Consider the following 20,027-nt stretch of genomic DNA (forward strand, 5'->3'; position numbering starts at 1 on the left):
TGCAACATGGAGTAAAACTTTCTGTCAAGCTGCTGTGAAGGATTTCATGACAGCTGAGAAAGTTTCACTCCATGTTACCGGCTCACATCTCTCTTTTTAATTTCTCGATACTCGTAAAACTTATATAAAAAACCAGAATTATTTATGGTAGTCAAAGTCTCCAAAATTCCATTCTGTAAGTTTTTTTTTACCATTTTTGAATTTGTTCATACTTTTGCATGTCTCCACAGCTTACACATTTCTCCAAATGAGAGTTTTTTTTTTTGAGAAGTTGAAGATCCATAGTAAGGCAAAGTTCAGAAAATGTCTCAAGAGTTGGCCACTTTTTTAGTTTGTACCCCTGTTGGTTGGTCAAAGTCAAACTAAAAAGTGACTCCGTTCGTTTGACAACAATTAGTGTCAAACCATCGGGGTTTGAGAAAGTTGTTTCAAATTGGACTAAAGACCAGGATTTACCACAAATTCTTTTTAGGCATTTCCGTACAAAAAAGGGACTATAGATTTGTGTTAATAGTAGACAATAGTTGGTCGCAAGAGCGTGCCGAAAGGGGGAAGAGTTCGTGTGAGTCGTGGGTTTAGCCCCTTTCCAAAACACGTCCAAAAAAGTGCGTGCCTTCAAGCTGAGCATTACTTTTCTGATGAAATCATCACTTCCGGGAGGAGTTGGAGTCTGTTTCAACATATTCAACTAAGTTTTTCGTTAACAACCTAACAGTTTCTCATTCTCCTGCAAGTCGAACAAGTGTCAAGAAAATGTAACAAAAAAGCGTCTTTGCTTTACCTTTTTTTTACTTAAGTTCTAGTTCCGCGCGCGGATTTCTCATCCTCCGCTCCGCTCCGGTATCACAATCGCGGTACTTCCTTAGATGTAAATCGGATTCTCCTGGCCTGTTAGCAACCGGAACATCGACGTCGGCATTGTTTTCATGTGAATCTAGAAAGAAAAACATAGTTGAATGTCAAAAAAGATGCGAGCAGTCCACAGTTCAAAAACTCACCTCGCCCACCGACGTCGCCAGCAGGTTGACGATCTTTTCGTGCGGAACCGCCACTACACTTTGGTTGTTGATTTCGATGATCCGGTGGCCAACGCGCACTCCACCCCGTTCGGCGATTCCTCCGCGCAGCAAACTGCAGATCTGTTCGGGGGGAAAAGGCGAAGAAATTTGTTTATTTCAAATAAAATTGACTGACTTTGGGAGATGCGAGCGGTTTCGGCAGGGCTGTGTCCCGATTTTGGTACGGCTCACAACTCTGATTTTGCAATCATTTGACAGTTTGTGCAAATTTCGACAGTTGCGTCAGAGACGCGATCTGAATCGGTCGAAAAAAATTGTTTTCGTTTGACGATTTGCAGCATTCGGAAGGCGCAGCAAGCCTCTTGTATTTTGCGTGCGTGTAGTTTGATATTGTTTGTTAGGTGCCCGTAATGTAGGATGGCAATCAATCAGAAGTTGAAAACTCACCACTCCGTTCTGCACGCTGAAGCCCAGCTGGTACTTGGTGTTCGGCCGCTTGATCCGAACCTCCACCACCGGCGCACACGGCACCACCGTAAACTTTACCGCCGTCTGATTCTTGGCGTTCTTGATGTAGCTCTGGCACGTCGACAGCGGCAGACCCACCAAGCTCAGCCCGTTGATCGCGATGATCTGATCGCCAATGTTGAGCTGCCCGCAGCGGGCAGCCGCCCCCGACGAGGCCAGATTCGCAATCACCACCGTCGGCAGCATCGATCCCCAGCCCGACTCCACGATCACAACTCCGAGAATCTCTCCCTTCGCCTTCGGCACCACAACCTCCTTCTGCAGCTCCTTCTTGGCGAAGATCTCCAGCTCATCGCCGAAGATCTCCTGACTGTTGAGCACCTCCTGGTAGTCCATCTCCTTCATAAAGCTGTGATCCTCAATTCCGTTCGCCTTCAGAAATTCCATGTACGCCACCTGGAAGGCCTGCCCGATCGATTGCGCGATGAACTGGGCCTCCTCGCTCTCGAACACGTGACAGATCATCTTGGGCGTTCGGTTACCCCGCGGCAACGACTTGCTTTTCGGCGGACTTGCACCGTTGTCTGCTGCCGTAGGCGTAGGCGGTGGCGGGTTCGAACTGGTCAACGCCGGATCGCCGGGATCGGCGTCCTGCGGCACGAACCGTCTCCGCGCCATCAGCACCACCAGGTCGCCAATGTCCGCGATGTACGAGATCGTCCGCAACGCGTGGTCCATCATGATCTCCTTCAGGTCCGTGTTCAGCACCATGATCTTCTCGGTCGAAATGAACAGGTCGACCTCGGTACTCGGCTGGGATTCACCTTCCGGGGCCTGCAACGGAACAACGCAACTCGTCAGTCAGGCAGCTACGATCGAAAAACCTAGCGATCCTTACCAAAGCCTGCGCGAGGTGGGCGATTTACAGATGTTAGAGAGCAAGCATGTTAGATATAACGGCGCGTAAAGAAAACATACATGAAGAAGGGGTTTGGGTTAGCCGATATTGTTAATGGTATCAACAAGTGTGGTCGTGCAGTGATCGCGGAACGGAGCAACTTACCTTGATCCTCGAAACGGCCTCCTCGGCTTGCATCATGCGGGTCGACTTGGTGGGTTGACCCTCGCAAACGAGCTGGGTCGAGCCGAGGTAGCGGGCCCGGAAGAGAACGCCCTCGATCAGGACTGCCGGATCCAAGAGGCCTGGACGAGGAAACTTTGTTAGAATGGTGATCATTTGTGTGTCGCAACTATAAAGCAGATAACAAACTACGACAAATTATTGGACATCCTAATCAGATCTCTTTTCAATTTTGTCTTCTCTGCACAATACCAAGACTAGAATGCATTCCGGTTTTGACGATTTCGCACAGTACGCATGACTGGTAAACTTGTGTGTTACAAAGCATCGTGGAGATCAAAAATCATTTAGCGAAATGATGTCAAAATGAAATTGAATCTGCTAACAGAGTAGAACCAAATGGATACAATTTTAAGTTATGTCCTTTGGAAAAATCAATATCTACAATTATGACTTTCTTAAAAACCTTGAATTGAAAAGACAAAGAAAATTTTAGAAGAAGAAGAAAAAAATGTCCTCGGTTGATGTGTACCCTCACATAAAAATGTTCAATTTTGTTGAGTGTAGAATATAAGTGCAATTTGCCTAACCCTAATTCACCGTGCACCGGAACTGCCACACCTTACACTCCAAAACCTTGTCTCACACAAACGTCAGAATAAACATTCCAATCCGAACTACCAAACAGCAACCACGCGTTTTATTACTACTGCTAAGAGGTTACGGGCCCCTAGCCATAACCTAGAAAGTTTCGGAAAAAGTACGTGCGAAAAGTTTGGCGGAAAGTCGTGCGCGATGGGCGAAAAAGTTGAAACCGTCCGGATTCGGCAGTTCGATGGCAGCAACTTCAGCAACTGGAGTTACCGGGTCCTCCGGTACTTGAAGACGTTGGGACTGAGGCACTGCATCGAGAAAGCGGCCGAGGAGGAAAACTTCTGGAACGTTCCGGAAGGGGATGCACAGGCGGCAGCCAAGGAGGTTTTGAAGGCACGGCGGATGAAGGAGGACGACCGGTGCGCGAACGCGCTCGTCGAGTTGGTCGCGGACAGCCACCTTGAGCACGTCAAGGGAAAGGAGAGCCCGAAGGAAATTTGGGACGGGCTGTGCGCAGTTTTCGAGCGGAAAAGCACCACGAACCGGTACCTGCTGAAGAAGCAGCTTCTGACGATGAAGTTCGACGAGAAGGAACCCTGCAGGACCACTTTTGAAATTCGACAAGCTGGTCCGGGAGCTGAAGGGTGCTGGTGCGAAAATGGACGAGGAGGACACGATCTGCCATCTGATGCTGACGATGCCGGATTCCTACGACACCGTCACTACGGCCATGAGCGTGATGTCGGACCAACTGACGATGGACGTCGTCCGGCGGAACTATCTGGATTTCGAGGCCAAGCAGAAGGGGAAGCGTGCAGAACAACAAACGGAAGACGCTGCTTTTGCGGGCCGTTCGAAGCCGAAGTTCAAGTGTTTTTCCTGCGGCGGCGTCGGGCACAAGAAGAACCAATGTCCGAAGCGGAACGACAAGAAGCCGGAACAGCGGAGGAAGCCGGAGCACAAGGCGAACCTGGGATCCAATCCCGTGTCGTTCGTGGCGGACGTGCAAGAAGTCGCGGCCGTGAGCTCGCGAGAAGATTCTCGATGGTATTTGGACAGCGGAGCTTCCGAGCATATGTCGAAAGACAAGGAGATGTTCGAGAGCTTGCAGGAGTTGGAGGATCCGGTGGTGATACAAACTGCGAAGGCCGGAATCAACCTGCTGGCTCGGCACAAGGGCCGGGTGAATGTCCAATCCACGGTTGGTGGCGAAACGATCGAGATCGCGATAGAGGATGTGCTGTTTATCCCGGAGCTCACCCTCAACCTGTTGTCGCTGCGACGCCTCGAAAACAGCGGCAAGAAAGTGATCTTCTACGAAGGAAAATCTTCGTCGAGCGAGACGGGGACGTCGTTGCCACCGGAAGACAGTTCGGCAAGCTGTACGCCATGGATTTCCGGCGCCGGGAATCCGACGGACAAGCGATGGTGTCTGGCCGGGTGTGCCGGAAGTTGGAGCTGTGGCATCACAGATTCGGCCACTTGGGGAACGAGAATCTACAGAAGCTCGTGCGGAAGCAGATGGTCGACGGCATGGACATCGCGGAGATTGAGAACGGTGCTGAGAAGGTGATCTGCGAGTGCTGTATCTCCGGGAAGCAGACACGAGAACCGTTCCGGAAGCTGGCGGAGAAGCGCGCTCGGCGCCCACTGGAAGTTGTGCACAGCGACGTCTGTGGCCCAGTCACACCCGTGACGTGGGACGGCAATGCGTATTTCGTAAGTTTCACTGACGATTTTACGCATCTGGCCGTTGTTTACCTGCTCAAGACCAAGGACGAAGTGCTGGAGAAGTTCGTCGAGTACGAAGCGATGGCCACGGCGTATTTTGGCAAGCGGATTTCACGACTCCGGTGTGACAACGGCGGAGAGTACACTGGCCATGCGATGCGGAGATTCTGCAAGTCGAAGGGGATCCAGTTGGAGACGACGGTTCCGTACACGCCGGAACAAAACGGATCGAGCGAGCGGCTCAACCGGACCGTCGTGGAGAAGGTGCGGGCAATGCTCGCGGCCAGCGGACTTCCGAGGAATCTGTGGGGCGAAGCTGTTTACACGGCGATCTACGTGCTGAACAGGAGTCCCAGCGTAGCGGTTGAAGGTGACGTCACTCTTACGAGGCGTGGCACGGCAAGAAACCGGACGTGTCGATCCTGCGGGTTTTCGGCAGCGACTGCTACGCGCACGTGCCGAAGCAACGGCGCAAGAAGCTGGATTCGAAGACGGAGAAAGTGAAGTTCATGGGGTACGGGCCGACTGGATATCGAGTGTGGAACGGCCAGAAGATCTTCACTGCGCGAGATGTTGTGTTCAACGAGCTAGTGTTCACCAAAGATGAAGAAAAAGAAGAACACAGTGCAAGTGAAGAGCGGGTCGTTGTGGAGAAAAGTGTTGTTCGCCAGGTGAAACCAGTGCAGCAAGTCGAACCGGCGCGGCCGGTGGAACCAGCGCTGCCAGAAGATTCGGAGGCGGAGTCCGAGTACAACACTGGTGAAGAAAGTGCCGAAGAAGACGAAGTGGTTCCTGTCCCGGAACTGACGCCTGCTGGACCCAGTCCGCAACGTGACACTGAAGGAAGAGAAAAGCGTACGATTGTGCCCCCGGCATGGCATGCCGACTTCGACATGACCGTGTTTGCGCTGTGTGCTGAAGAGTACGTCGATGAGATTCCTTCGAGCGTCGGTGAGTTGCGGAGGCGACAGGATTGGCCGAAGTGGGAGCAAGCCATTCAGGAAGAGCTCACTTCGCTGGCGAAGAATGACACGTGGCGCTTGGTGGCGCCCCCTGACGGAGCGAGGATCGTCGACAACAAATGGGTGTTCAAAGTCAAGAAAAACGGTGAAGGAACTGTGGAGAGGTACAAAGCAAGGCTCGTGGCACGTGGGTTCACTCAGCGGGCGGGCTTCGATTTCTCCGAAACATACTCACCGGTGGCGAAGATGGCGACGTTGCGGATACTCTTGGCCCTGGCGAATCACGAAGGCTGGCATCTCCACCAAATGGATGTCAAGTGCGCCTTCCTGAACGGTTCGCTGGACGAGGACATCTACATGTGCCAGCCGCCTGGCTTTGAGAGGAAGGACCTTGTTTGCAAGCTGAACAGATCAATCTATGGCTTGAAGCAATCCTCCAGGAACTGGAACCGACGATTCGACGACTACGTGACGAAGTTGGGGTTCAAGCGGAGCCAACACGATTTGTGCTTGTACCACTGGAGGGCGGATGGTGTCGTCACGTACATGCTGATCTACGTGGATGACATTTTGATCGCCGGGAACGACCTGAAGGCGATCCGGGCCCTGAAGGGTAAGCTGTCCACGGAGTTCGAGATGAAGGATATGGAGGAGGCCAAGATCTTTCTCGGACTGCGGATCAATCGTGACAGGAAGGCGGGATCGATGACCATCGATCAGAAGGCGTACACGCTGGGAGTTCTCAAGCGATTCGGCATGGAAAACTGCAAGTCTTCTCCAGTGCCGATACAACCGCGCTTGAAGCTCGAGAGAGGTGATCCGAAGGAACTCACCGACAAGCCGTACAAGGAACTGGTCGGTTGCTTGATGTACTTGACCGTGACGTCTCGACCGGATATCTGTCCGGCGGTCAACTACTTCGCCAGTTTCCAAAGCAGTGCAACCGAGGAGCACTGGGTCCACTTGAAGCGCGTACTGCGGTACCTTCAAGGGACGCTGGACTACAAGCTGGTCTACCAGCGAACGGATTCGGCGGTCGGAGTCGAAGCTTTTGCGGACGCTGATTGGGGAAACGGCCCCACCGACAGGAAGTCCGTGTCCGGGTTCGTGCTCAAGCTGCACGGCCAAACCGTGAACTGGTCGACGCGCAAGCAAACTTCTGTGGCGTTGTCGTCGACGGAAGCCGAGCTGATGTCACTTTGCCAAGCAAGCTGCGAAGTGATGTGGATGCTGAACCTACTGGCGTCCATCGAGTTCGAGGTGCCCCATCCGGTCACCGTCTACGAGGACAATCAGCCATGCATCTCTGTCACGGCTGATCCACGCAAGCTGAAGAGGATGAAGCACATCGACGTCCGGTATCGGTTCGTGAAGGAGCTGATCGACAACGGTAAGCTGCGTCTGCAGTACTTATCAACGGAGGAGCAAGTCGCCGATCTCATGACAAAGGGATTAGCGGCACCACGATTCAAGAAGCTGAGGGAGATGCTAGGAATAGCAAATTGAGGCGGGATGTTGAGTGTAGAATATAAGTGCAATTTGCCTAACCCTAATTCACCGTGCACCGGAACTGCCACACCTTACACTCCAAAACCTTGTCTCACACAAACGTCAGAATAAACATTCCAATCCGAACTACCAAACAGCAACCACGCGTTTTATTACTACTGCTAAGAAATTTTACATAATTATTACATGAAATTATAGATAATTTTGCAATAGTATAAAATTAATAAACATCCAACCACGGACGAACGGACATGACACGGGGTTTCAAAAAGTGAAGCCGGTTTTCTTTTACTTTTTGAAATGGTCGTATGAATTTATAATAAAAATACAATTTCTATCAATTTTTCGGAAATTTTAGTATAAAAGAGGAATTACCTAGAATCATAATGACAAACTTAATGCCAAAAAACTGTTTCTAGCGAGGTTTCTAGTGCCATACAAATGCTTAATATTTTAAATAATTATTCCATAAGACATTTTGAGAAATTATGCACCATCAAGTTATCGCTCGATGATATTTCGACAACTTGATGGTGTTAGTGGTAGTTTGCTTCGGAAATTTGAAAAAAAAAAATTGTTCCTGGTGTCAAGTCCGTTCGTCCGTGATCCAACACTGTTAAGTCGGGTCTTTTTGAAGAGCTGAAGTCGGAGTCGCTTAATCTCCAGTAGCCGAAGTCGATTATAATAGTGCTGATTAAATGTTTTGAAGCATGATTTGCTGGTATTAAATGCCAATATAATGCTGATTTAATGCTGCTATTTAGTGCTTCGCGGTTACTTGGGTAATTATTCATGACTTTGTATCTGTCATGCCCTTCATGTCATGGCACACTTTTATTGTAAATTCAAAAGCTACATTTTGAATGATTGAAAAACATTTGCCTAGTTAAAAACCCAACAAACTGTGATAAAAATCTTATAGCACAATTTTCTATATATTTTTCTGCATTTTTTGAAACATTTGTTGTGCAAACACTAATCCCATGGGAACAAACTCAAACATGATAATAACAATAAATACACGATTGCAAACACACACTGCCGGACGGGGGTGGGACACTTACAACAAGTACATATTTCCAAACGGGGGGTGGAGGGCGTGCAAAAGAAGAACATAACGTGGATTTAAACTTGTGTTCGCGTGTAAAGCGTGTGTCATAGTTTTGTTGAATATGTGTTGGTGAGTGTGTGTGTGTGTGTGTGTGTGTGTGAATTAAAAGTTGACAGTAGACGGCAGAAAGATTTGAGGAATAAAATAAGGAAAAAGCTTGTTAATTTTGTATTGGAATTGTTGGTGTTCATCGCTAGACAGAAAGACATCAAAAGTTTATGAATGATTTCCATCAACTCTTACCTCTTTCGTTTTGCACTTGCCTTTTGTCCTGATCCTGCAAGAAAGGGTAGAAAAAATTGATTAGATAAACTTGTTTGGACCACCCCACCCCTGCGACTGACAGAAAACGATCAAGGCAAACAATGCGAAAGGTGAGCAACTGTCAAACGCAGGGTTGCAACCACAACAAACAACACATATAAACACGCAAAACACTAACATTCTTGACCGCCGGACTCTTTTCGGCGCTGGCCGGCAGTGGCTGGGTCGTCGCGTCCTCTTCCGCTCCGGTTCCGAGCGGAACGCTTCCACCGTTGCCGTACACGTTGGTGATGCCGACGTTGTTGACCGGCGATTCCGCCGACAGCTGCGTCCCGACGCCGGCCCGGATCGCGGTGTGGTTCTTGCTGATCAGGTTCACCGACGGCGACCGGACCGAGCGAATCTTGGGCCGTTCCGTCCAGCTCTGGGTGGGGACAAAGACACGAGGACAAGGACAAATGAGGTGGATGGAAATTTTGGTTGGTGGACGAGAGACGATCGTGTTTCTTACCTTGTCGTCCCCGAACCCGTGATCGTCCAGCCGTTGCTGACCCAGCAGACGGTCCGTCTCCAGGTCGGTGTCGGCTTCCTCCTCGTCGGCACTAAGCAACTTTGCAGGTTGGTCCGAGTCTATGCTTTCCCGGGACTTGCTGTACGATCTAGAGGAAGATCATCGGTTTTAGATGGGTTTGACCTGTTCCAAGATCACCCGGACTCACCTCGGAACCCACACGGGTGACGTCGAACTCGGCCCATCCTGTCCGTCCAGGTCGAGCACCGAGGTTCCCTCGGTAGAAGGCAGTATTTTGGTCATTTGCAGTGCGGCTTTGATGTCCTTGATGGCTTCCTGCACCTCATCGCTGGAATCCAGCTGTTGTTGCTGCTGTTCCGCCGCCCTCTGAATGGAAGAAATGTACGGATGGTCGCACTCCGGCTCCACCGGTTCTTCGTCTACCGATCCGGGAGGCGGAACCTGCTGCGGCGCCGGTTGTTGGTGGTGGTCCATGACGATCGAGATCCCCGACCCGGGCGGAGGTAGATTGTTCTCGGTGTCGGAAGCGTGCCCGCTGGACAGACCGTCCTCCAGGATTGGCATGCTGCTGTACAGGCGACCATAGTCGGTCACGTTGTCGCTCTGGCCGTGGCCGGACAGGCCGTTCAGGTCGGCGGAGAGGCCTGGCGGGGGAGGGACAGGGAAAATGCAGTTGTTTGCAGTGTAGAACAGATATTGAAACTAAATTATCGAATAAATTGAATAATAAATAAATAAATAAATAAATAAATAAATAAATAAAAACTACCTTCATTACCCTAACTCAATTTTGGTCTACATCAATAACTGGGTGCAGAATAGTGGTTCGCAAAGCGGCCTCAATTTAGAACTGTCAAAGCGGAACCAATTTACTGTTCGCAAAATGCTACCAAGAAGTGGCAAGTATTGTGATCGATCTATAATTTATTTTGTTTTGTCATCACGTGGAAAACAAAAAAAGGCCTCTTTTGGCTTCCCATCGTTTAGTCTACGAAGAAAAAAAGCGCAAAGCACTTAATTTTTCAGCGAAAACTTTAATATCAACAGATCCTAATTGTTTCAAAACAATTCACATAAGCAGCAAAAAATATGTCACGCTTGAGCTTGAACATAGCCTTCTACTTTGTTTATGTTTACAGCTGTAGTGCAGCTGTATTAGTGGGGAGCAGTGGAGAGCTTTCAAAAATCACGTTACGCAGTCTGTCTTTTCAGCACCCAGATCAATAGAGTTATTTACGTGCGCATGTATTGCGTGTACGTACACGAAAAAAAGTGAGGTTAAATTTTGTCCGGCCAGCAAAGTCAAATGATGCGCTAGTGTGCGTACGCCAAACGTCATAAAGCTCTATAACGATATACTAAAATAATTTCAGAGTGTACGCTTTGAGGGTACCTTTGACAGTCACGTGACAGATGTTGTCCAGTACGGATGTATACATATGTTCGGGTAGTTTTTCAAGCGAAAGTGGTTGAATAATCAGTAGTCAAATTAAGACAATGGAGAAGTTAAACTGATCATACGTGGTTATAGTAATAAATTGGACAGTTATTCATACGATGACACATTTGTGCAAAGTGCTTATATAGCGGAAGAGTTAAAAAAATGATCCGGTAGCAACTAGTTTGACGTTTGCGGAGAATGTAGAAAAGTTTGTCAAAGGAAAAGCATCATTCAACAATCCTGTGGAAGAGGACACCTCTGTCAGAAGAAACGTAATGTCGCTGTTTACAAGGTTTTGTCAGAGGAAATGCAATGTTTACATAGATCATCAATCCAACGGAGGGGAATAGGTTTGTCATAAGTAATGCATCGTTCAAGAATCCAGTAAAAGAGGACAGTTCTGCCAAAGGAAATGCAATGTAATGCAATGAAATGCATCGTTCAAGAATCCAGTGGAAGAGGATAAATTAGAGCGTCCAATTTCCCGGGGTTACAAAATTCCCGGGAAACGGGAAATTTTCAACATATTTCCCGGGAAATCCCGGGAATTCCCGGGAAATTTGAAATTTAACGAAAATTATTCTTATCTTGTTTCTGATTAATTTTTTGCAACGAAATTGTACAGAACAGCAATTTTAATGGTCAAAATGAGTGTGAGGATGAATTAATGGCTTGACTGCTTGTAAAAAATCATACAACTTTGAGAAAAAATATAATCTTTCATATTTTGAAATCTTTCAAATCGTCCCAAGTGAAAGAAAATATTATTGGTATTTTTGATGAGAAGGATTTTATTAAATCAAAGTTTTTGGACAGTGAAAATCTATGCTCCACAACCATAAAACTGCTTTTAAATTTGTCTCAGTGACCATGCAGTTAAAATAAAACAAAAAATTCAACTTGTGAATAAATAAATAATAATTGAATTCACCTTAAAAATCTAATTTCTAGCGCTTTTTAACTTTTTTTTTTTAAACACGTTTATTAGAACATTTTCACTTTACATTTTAGAGACAATTACACTGTAAAACAAATTCTAGTGCGCCTACTGTTAACGAGCTAGTGGCTTCTAGCACATAGTTTACATATGTTATAAACATTTTTAGAGCCTTGTTTTTAGCTGCTGGACTAACATTTTTCATCTCTGGTAGCACTAGGGTTTTAAATGTTACTCTCCTGTTCAAAATCGACTCTAATTTTGACTTGAGAAAGTCCCACAAGTGAACAGTCCTGACACACTGTGAAAATTTGTGCTCCAAGTCTTCAACTTCTAGGGGGCACATTTCGCAAAAGTTGCTACTAACTCGGTTTTGCCTAAACAAAAGTGCTGCATGTGGTATCTTCTGATTAATGAGCAGGTAGTAAGAAGATTTCTCTGCAGACGTAAGTTCCTACATCTGATGTTGCGCCAAACTCTTTTCCATGAGATGGCTTGGTTTTCCTCAATGATCTTCGGTGTGTTTGCCTTTTCTCTGTAGAAAGATAGCAACGATGTGGTTGAAGGATTTTCGGCAAGCCGAGGTGGGAGGTAGGCTAGCTCCCGTGCCAGCATTTTCAGGCAAGGGTACAGTGCGGGAACGCCAGCGGGGTTGGGAGGATTTTTCAGCTGGCTTCCAAAGGACTCAGCAAACGGCATGTTGGTTTGGCAGTGCACAAAGCGGTTGATCAGCAAAGCTTTGCATTTTGCATCGGAAGATGCAGGTTGAGGCCTCCTTGGTCGATTGGAAGACCAAGCTGCTCCATTGCCACACGTGTCGGGTAGCGCTCCCAAATGAAGCTTCCAATTTGCGACGTCATCCTTGCAACGGCTGCGTTGGGAATGCTGAGTATCGAGGCCATAAACCAAAGCTTGGAGGTGATATAAGTATTCACTAGAATCACTTTTTGGAAAACCGTGAGAACCCGTGGTCTGAAGATCCACATCAGCTGAGAGGTCTTCCGTATGACTTCCCCCCAGTTGAAGTTGATTGTTTGCTTGAGAGAGTTGAAGAAACTTATTCCGAGAATCTTCACCGAGTCGCTGACGTTCAGCCAGCTGGGTGTTCGTTGTCCGCTTTGCTGCCTACCGATGTTGATAGAGACGGTTTTGTTGGTGTTCAGCACAGCTCCCGAACACAGTCCGAAATCTGCAAACGCTTGCTTGATCTGGTCCAGCTTGTTATCATCCGCAACGATAACGGAGATGTCGTCCGCGTACGCAACCACCAACTCGTGAGGGTTGTCGCAGATTTGGAGGATTTTTTCAAGGAGAGGATGTAGGTACAGGACAAAAAGGTGCATGCTTAGCGGATCACCTTGCCGCACGGAACGTTGGATGGGGAATGGGAGGACAGATTTCCGTTTATGAGGAGCCGAGACGACGACATACTCATGATCTTATCAAGAAGACTTACAAACCCGGGGTGAAAATTCATGCTCCGCATCAAACCAGCAAGAAACTCCTACTCACACGGTCGAAGGCGTGATCTAGGTCAAAGGAGATGAGTCTGCCCGATCTTTTAGACAGTTGAATTCTGCTACACGGTCTTTTACGGCATTTAGGGCTTCGAAGATGTTCCGATGTTGGTTTGAGCATTTCTGTGCTGCATTCAAGATGTGGTTTTCTTCCATGACTTTCTCCAGACGTTGCTTGAGGATACGCGCCAGTAGCTTGTAATCAAAGTTTAGCAAGGATATCGGCCTGTAAGCTTTGATCGTGTCCTCGTCGGTTTTCTTTTTCGCCAGTACAACAACCCCTTCAACAAAGTTGCTCGGAATGTTGCCACAAAGCGCTTCGTTTAGTATTAGATTCAGTTGCCTATGGATTATGTCGAATGCTCTCAGGTAAAACTCCTTAGGGACACCGTCGCTTCCTGGTGACTTCCGTGACGCGCTGGACTTGATTGCGAAGTAGATCTCCTCAGTGGTAATTTCCTCCATCATCCGCTCGTTACTGTCCGATCCCGGCGGAATGGCACGATTTGTAGGGAAGTTGGTGTTCGGGGCAGCATTTTCCAACGAGTAGAGTGTTTTGTAGTAGTCCAGGATGTGGTTTTGGACTTCCGCTGGGTCTGTGAGCAAACGATTTCGATGTCGGATCGAGTCGATTGCGCTTTTCTTTTTACGTGTGTTTCGATCTGCGAGCTGGAATGACGAGATCTTCTCTCCAGCGACGAACTTGTCGTTGATCCTTTCGAACGCCTTGGAAAAACGATTCTGCAGCAACAACATTTCTCCTTTGATCTTGTTCACTTCAGCTGTTGATCCTGGGTTTAACAGCAGCTCGTCGTATGCCCTCCGCAGCCTGGCGTACAGGAGCTCGTTCGTTGCGTGGAATTCTCGGAATGCTTGATTTGTCTTCCATCTGAAGAAACTGCGAATCTTGGGCTTGGCGCATTCAATCCACCATCCCAGCCAACTCGTGTAGTTTCGTCGTTCGCGTAGCCACCTCGTCCACTTTTCCTCAAACTCAGCCAAGTTTTCCTCCGTGAGGACATGAGAGCGAATTGACCAGTACCCTCGACCGTGGCCATTTCCGACGAGATCAGGCAGACAACATCTCACTTTAAACGCTTTATGATCAGAGAAACAGGTTGCAAAGAAATCAGTCGAGCGAAGATGCGGAGCGAGGGAATGGGATAAATATATTCGGTCCAAGCGCGAAGCTGAATTTGGACGGACAAAACTGAATGCAACAGCATTTCTATTCAAATGTTCCCATGAATCAACTAAGTTTTGACTATCAATGAATCTTTTTAGAGAATTACTAAAGTTGTTGCAACCTGTTGCGTCTTTGGTGGATATCACACAATTGAAATCACCACCAACGACAAGATTTGGGGCAGAGTTCTGTAGATAGAAGGGTAGAGAGTGTCGGAAAAGAAATTCACGGGCGGACTGGTTCTGTGTGCCGGATGGTGCGTAGACATTACAGATAGTAACCGAACTACCAAGTTTGACTGTGATAATCCGGCTATCTAAACTGCGCTGAACATTAGAGTAAGGAATGTGTGATTTAAGGGCAACAGCAGTACCTCTTCTTGCACTGTCGACATTTGTTATCACAATGAATCCGGGAATACACATGTTTGGGTTTTCTACCTCTTGTAAGAGAACAATATCTAGATCTTGGAGACGGAGGAAAGTGTGTAGGGCTTGGAGTTTGTTTTCATTAGATATAGCATTTATGTTTATGCTAGCGATGTTGTAGCTCAAGGGATTATTAGACATTGTGGGGTTGGAGGAGTGGGTCTACGCTTCAAGTTTGGGCTTTTGGGCGGCCCGTTTTTCCTATTCACCTTCTGGAACGGAGCACCGTCCACCTCTTGAGAGGAGTCAGTGGTTGATTCTGAGTCAGAAATCTGCATTAGGGGATCATTGGGAAGGGAAGGAGCTGGGAGGGGAGGAGTGAAGACAAACGGACTCACCGAGGAAGAACAAGCATCGGCTTCTACCGACATTTCACCTTCTGCCTGTTGGGTGGATTGGTCGTTTGGCACGCTCGAGATTCCATCTTTCTTCACCTCATCGCTTTGTGCATCAAGCTCCATCGCTGACTGATCCAACTCCGACTGCTCGATCGCGGCCTGCTCGTTCGCGGCCTGCTCGTTCGTGGGCTGCTCGTTCGTGGGCTGCTCGTTCGAGGCCTGCTCGTTCGCGGTCAGCTGGATTGCGGACTGCTCGATCGCGGCCTGCTCGATCTTGGCCTGCTCTATCGTGGGCTGCTCGATCGCGGCCTGCTGGATCGTGGCCTGCTGGATCACGGCCTGCTCGATCGCGGACTGCTCGAAGACGGACTGCTCGATCACGGCCTGCTCGATCGCGGACTGCTCCATTGGTACAACTGTACTGCTCACATCTCCCTCGGCGCGAGGTGGGGACTCGACGGTTGCTGAGAGGGAGGAGCTTGCCTCGACCTCTACTGCCACGCCGCGTAACTGCTCATGTAGCTGTGTCAGGTTTGTTGGTGTGAACTGGGGCATCAGTGGAGTCGCGGCCGCTTCCATACGACCCAACACATCTGCGTAGCTTGATCCAGCGCTGGGCTGGTTGCGAGCAAGGTCAAGTCTTTTGTTCAGGTCTTGCTTTTGTCCTAGCAATTTCTTGTTTTCAACGCAAGAACTGCCGGGATGTAACTGATTGTGGCAATGGCGACACGTTTGTGGCTGTGTGCGATAGCTAATCATAGTGGTCTCACCAAGAATTGTTACGAAAGACTTGATGTGTCTTCGTAGCACCACTTTTGCGACTCGTACACCGGTGTTGACCCCTTTGTACTTGAAGCTTTCACTCCAAACTACATCCCTGACAGACAGCACGTCGCCATACTGTTTCAGGTAGGCAGCAACCTCTTCGTTCCGAATGTTCTCGGACAGATCATGGATTTTGATCTCAACCCCCGCATCGTCCATCATAAGTCGCACCTTGATCCGCTTCTTGTAGACAACCAACTCGTGGCGGTCATTGTGGTTGATCACAGCATCTTGGGCAGTCTTCAGGTCTACGCACTTGATGTGTACGCAGTTTTGAGAGTGGTTCATCTGTAGCCGGGTTACCTGGGTAGGCTTGAGCCCCACTTTATCATGCACGAATGCATGAATTTCTTCGTATGTTGGTCGCTTGGGAAAGTTCTTCAAGCACAGCTTGAAAGTGTTTTCGCGGATTTGAACACTGGACATGTTCGCAAAATCTGGCACGATATGCGAAAAGATTGCACTGTCGTCAGGCGGCTGACGAGCCGGCAAAGCAACACCGAAGTGTGCGATGCGATAAACGATAAAAATTTAACGCGGAGCTGTTATAGAAATACGTCTGATCGCGGCGAGTGCTTGGACCTAACTTTAAAACACTATTTTTTAACTTGAAAATTTGATACGAAGTTGTTTTTTAATGGTTTTTCATGGCTTTATGATATGACTTTTTTAGTCATATGGTATTCAGCCTAATAAATCAATTAGATTAAAATAATTTTGAGCATTTAAAAGTGGTTGAAATTCAACAATATTTTTTCATATATGACCCTCTTACGCCCTTGGTAGCTCACGTGCTTCATAAATTTATTAGTTCAATCTGTAATTTCTCGAATACTTAGAAATAAATTTTTCTTACACAAACCTTTTTTAAAAATTTAATTATATCAGTTCAATTTCCATCCAACATGTTCAAGGTAAAAAAATCAAACAAATCTCAATGTTGATCTTGGCCGGAAGATGTAAATATCTTATTTTCGAATGATATTACAAAAAAACATTGAAAAAGGTTGTCAAAAATAAAATAGTTTATATTCATTCCATAACAGCGTAAGTTTTGTTGTTCAACATATAAGCAAACAATATTCTTAGTGGTTAATGCTTCAGAAATAAATATTATCTGAATTAAACCTTGGCATGAGATTTACAGACAAGCTGATTAGTTAATATGAACAGTAAATGGAAATAAAAAAAATCAAATCTCCAATTATTATTTTTGGTGTAATTTCAAAACATTGGTGCCGAAAAGGTAGGAAAATGTATACTTCTGCTTGTATTTCGGGAATTCCCGGGAAATTTACAAATTTCCCGGGAAACGGGAAATATTTTTTTCCGGGAAATCCCGGGAATTCCCGGGAATTTTTTTCCCGGGACGGGAAATTGGACGCTCTAGGATAAATCTGTCAGAGGAAATGCAATGTTTACACCGTTCAACAATACAGTGAATAAATGCAGTTTTGTTAGATGAAATGCAATGTTTACATCATTCATCAAACCTGCAGAAGACGACAGCTTGGCAAGAGGAAATACTTCAAACTACGACAACGGAAGCAAACGAAAAATCTAAACAAACAAAAATCTAACAACCAAATCTACGAACAACTCCAACGCTACAAACCATATTCGTTCCCGATGTACCGCAGCGACACTTCCGAGTCCAGATCGCCACAGTTGGAGTCGTAGTCGGTCGTTTCCGGCGAAAGGGTAAAATTCCTCAATTTACTATCTATCTGGGAATGCTGGTGCTGCTGCTGCATCTGTTGATGCATGTGCTGTTTATATTGCTGCTGTTCCAGCTCCGACTCGCTACGACTGCCGGAATCTATGTACAGCTCAATGTCCTGCGAGTCCCCGCCACCCGTGTTAGAACCGTAACCGTGATAGTGAGCGTGATGGGAATGATAGTAGCGTTGTTGCTGCTGCTGATTGTGCGTTTCCGGTTGTGGCGCTACACTTCCGGTGTAATGATAGTGCTGGTTGCTGTACTTTTGGTAGTACGGGTAGTTGTTGGCGACGGTTGCGTCCGAGTCTTCCTCCTGCTGTCTTTCGTCGGATTCGGACCGTTCCAGGCTGCCGCGACGCGTTGCAAGCCGGTGCCCTACGTACGAGTTGTTTTGTGCGTTACGGTTCGTAGAGTACGAGAAAAAGTAGTCATCGTCGTCTGGTCGTCTACCGTCACCACCACCGTCGTTACCTTCGTCACTGGTTAGTAGAACATTGGTTGGGGTTTGGTTATTCGGGTCCAGGTCGTCCGTCGGCGCTAGTTCGCTGCCAACGACGGATCCGAAGTAGTCGACGTACGTCGCCAGGTTGAACTTACTGTCGCTGATGCGGTTGGAGAGGAGCAGTCCCCGGCCGGGTTCGCTACCGTCGTCGTTCAGGTCGATCAGCTCCGAGGACTGCTGCGGGTCGACGCCCTTGGCGTCGGACATGCACGGGGATATGACGCGCTGAAACAAGTAGGGATTGTGAATGCTGAGATCAAGTATTGATAGCTGAAAGACTCACCTTCGGAAAGCCAGGCCTTGGCATTCCACCGATCTTCCCGCTACCACCTCCGGTGGCTCCCCCGGGCTCCACCTCATCCCGATCAATGTTCCCGAACCTCCTCGGCGATCCCTCGTACTCGGCGATCGTCAGTCCTCCGATAATCCGCTGAATTTTACTGCTATCTACATCGTAGTAGTTCCGCTCGTCCCCTCCCCCGCCGCTGGAAGCACAGCTGTTTTCATTCTCCGAAGGCACCGGTGAACTGCCCAGAATGTCCCGCTCCGTTGCGGCCATCCGCCAGCTTCCGCCGCCGCCGCCACCCATCACATCAATATCGTCAAAGACAACCATTTCGCCGTCGGACAGCAGCGAAAAGGAGGAAAAGCCGGCTTCCGGTCGGTGACCTGCTCCTCCTCCTCCTCCCCCGGAACCCCGGATCGCCGTCGGACTCGACGGATTGGTCGAGCCGTTGCTGTCGTTGTTGCCGCCGCTGCCGACCGGGCTGCGGCCCACCTTTATCTGGTGATGCTGCATCAGCGTGCTGTGCTGGTAGCGCATCTTCGTGTCCAGATCGGTCAGATCGGGTGAGTTCAGAACCGTGCTGACCGGGGTGGTGTTGGGCGTCCGGTTGGCAGCGCGCATCTCCCACAGCAACCGGTCCGCCGAGTCCTTGCTGGTGTAGAGGGCGCTAGTGGCGGCATAGCTCTGCGGTCGGCCTGGCTGCGGCTGGCGGGGAGTGCTGGGCGGTGGCGCTGGTCCCGTGTTGAGCTGGCCGGCCGTTCCGTTCGAGTAGGACATAGTTGCAGCGGATTAGTTGATGTTTTCTAGTAAGGTTCGTTTTCTGCTTGATGTTTTGTATTAAACGTAAATCAGTCTTGCTCAATTGCTGAAGATTAACAAAGCGTTGTGGATAATGCTGTGGTGGCGCTGCTGTGCCGATAGGGAAATCATATTGCTTCGATTTCGAACATTGGTGAGTCTGGAAGGCAAAAAGTAAGGTTAAGCTAAAATCATTACACAGCAAGACAGTGAGCAAGAGAGCAACTCTCTTTGCTCCCGTTTTCTCTCTTATTTTCTCGTCACAGAATAAAAGAAGAGTTTCCCTTGTGTCATCCATCAGCTTAGAACCCCATTCGTCAGCGTCACCGTCGCGAGCACTGGGTTGGGCAAATTATCTCCAACAAGTGCTAAATGCTCTGGCACGTGCCGTCCCCGCTGGACGACGCGTGCTCTTTGCTCCAAAAATCTCGCTTGGCAAAAATTAGTATCATTTAGTAGAGGAGCGGAAACTAGCGTTAAATGCCAATCGTGACGTAGCGTTAGCCGGTGTTAGGATGCCAAATTAGGTGGAAACTGGATTTCCAGGATATTTTGTATTTATTATTCTTGTTGCTAGGGCAAGCGTTTAGAGTAATTTAACATAAGACTTTTTAGTCAAAAATTTACCATCACATTCAAACCACGGGGTGCCACAAAAGTTGGTTTGTTTGCATCATAAATCTGCCTTTTCTTTCTCGCAAAACTTTTTTTTGTCATGCGACTTCTAGCTGATTTATTTTGAATAACCGCCCGATGTCAGCTAACATGTTTCGCAGGG

The 20,027-nt window shown here is 48.1% G+C and overlaps 1 protein-coding gene across 8 annotated transcripts in view; it reads right to left on the bottom strand.

The window, feature by feature from the left end:
- Positions 1-699: 699 nt before the first annotated feature.
- LOC6042731 (amyloid-beta A4 precursor protein-binding family A member 2) overlaps positions 700-20,027 on the bottom strand; it is a 33,480-nt gene continuing 14,152 nt past the window's right edge. For 2 of the 8 annotated variants that reach the window (XM_038261051.1, XM_038261117.1), the window contains exons 3-13: positions 18,449-19,409; positions 17,559-18,390; positions 9,459-9,915; positions 9,251-9,398; positions 8,918-9,163; positions 8,740-8,752; positions 2,551-2,693; positions 2,386-2,391; positions 1,467-2,321; positions 999-1,139; positions 772-934 (exon numbers count right to left, since the gene is read on the bottom strand). In XM_038261051.1, coding sequence (XP_038116979.1) covers positions 863-934; positions 999-1,139; positions 1,467-2,321; positions 2,386-2,391; positions 2,551-2,693; positions 8,740-8,752; positions 8,918-9,163; positions 9,251-9,398; positions 9,459-9,915; positions 17,559-18,390; positions 18,449-19,228 — 3,693 coding nt within the window. In that variant the 5' untranslated portion in view covers positions 19,229-19,409 and the 3' untranslated portion in view covers positions 772-862. Of the gene's footprint in view, positions 728-771; positions 935-998; positions 1,140-1,466; positions 2,322-2,385; positions 2,392-2,550; positions 2,694-8,739; positions 8,753-8,917; positions 9,164-9,250; positions 9,399-9,458; positions 9,916-17,558; positions 18,391-18,448; positions 19,410-20,027 lie in introns of those variants that run through there. The other 6 variants (XR_005278295.1, XM_038261213.1, XM_038261369.1 and 3 more) reach the window with 6 other exon arrangements.

This window comes from Culex quinquefasciatus, chromosome 1 (assembly GCF_015732765.1).
Source record: "Culex quinquefasciatus strain JHB chromosome 1, VPISU_Cqui_1.0_pri_paternal, whole genome shotgun sequence".
NCBI lineage: Eukaryota > Metazoa > Arthropoda > Insecta > Diptera > Culicidae > Culex > Culex quinquefasciatus.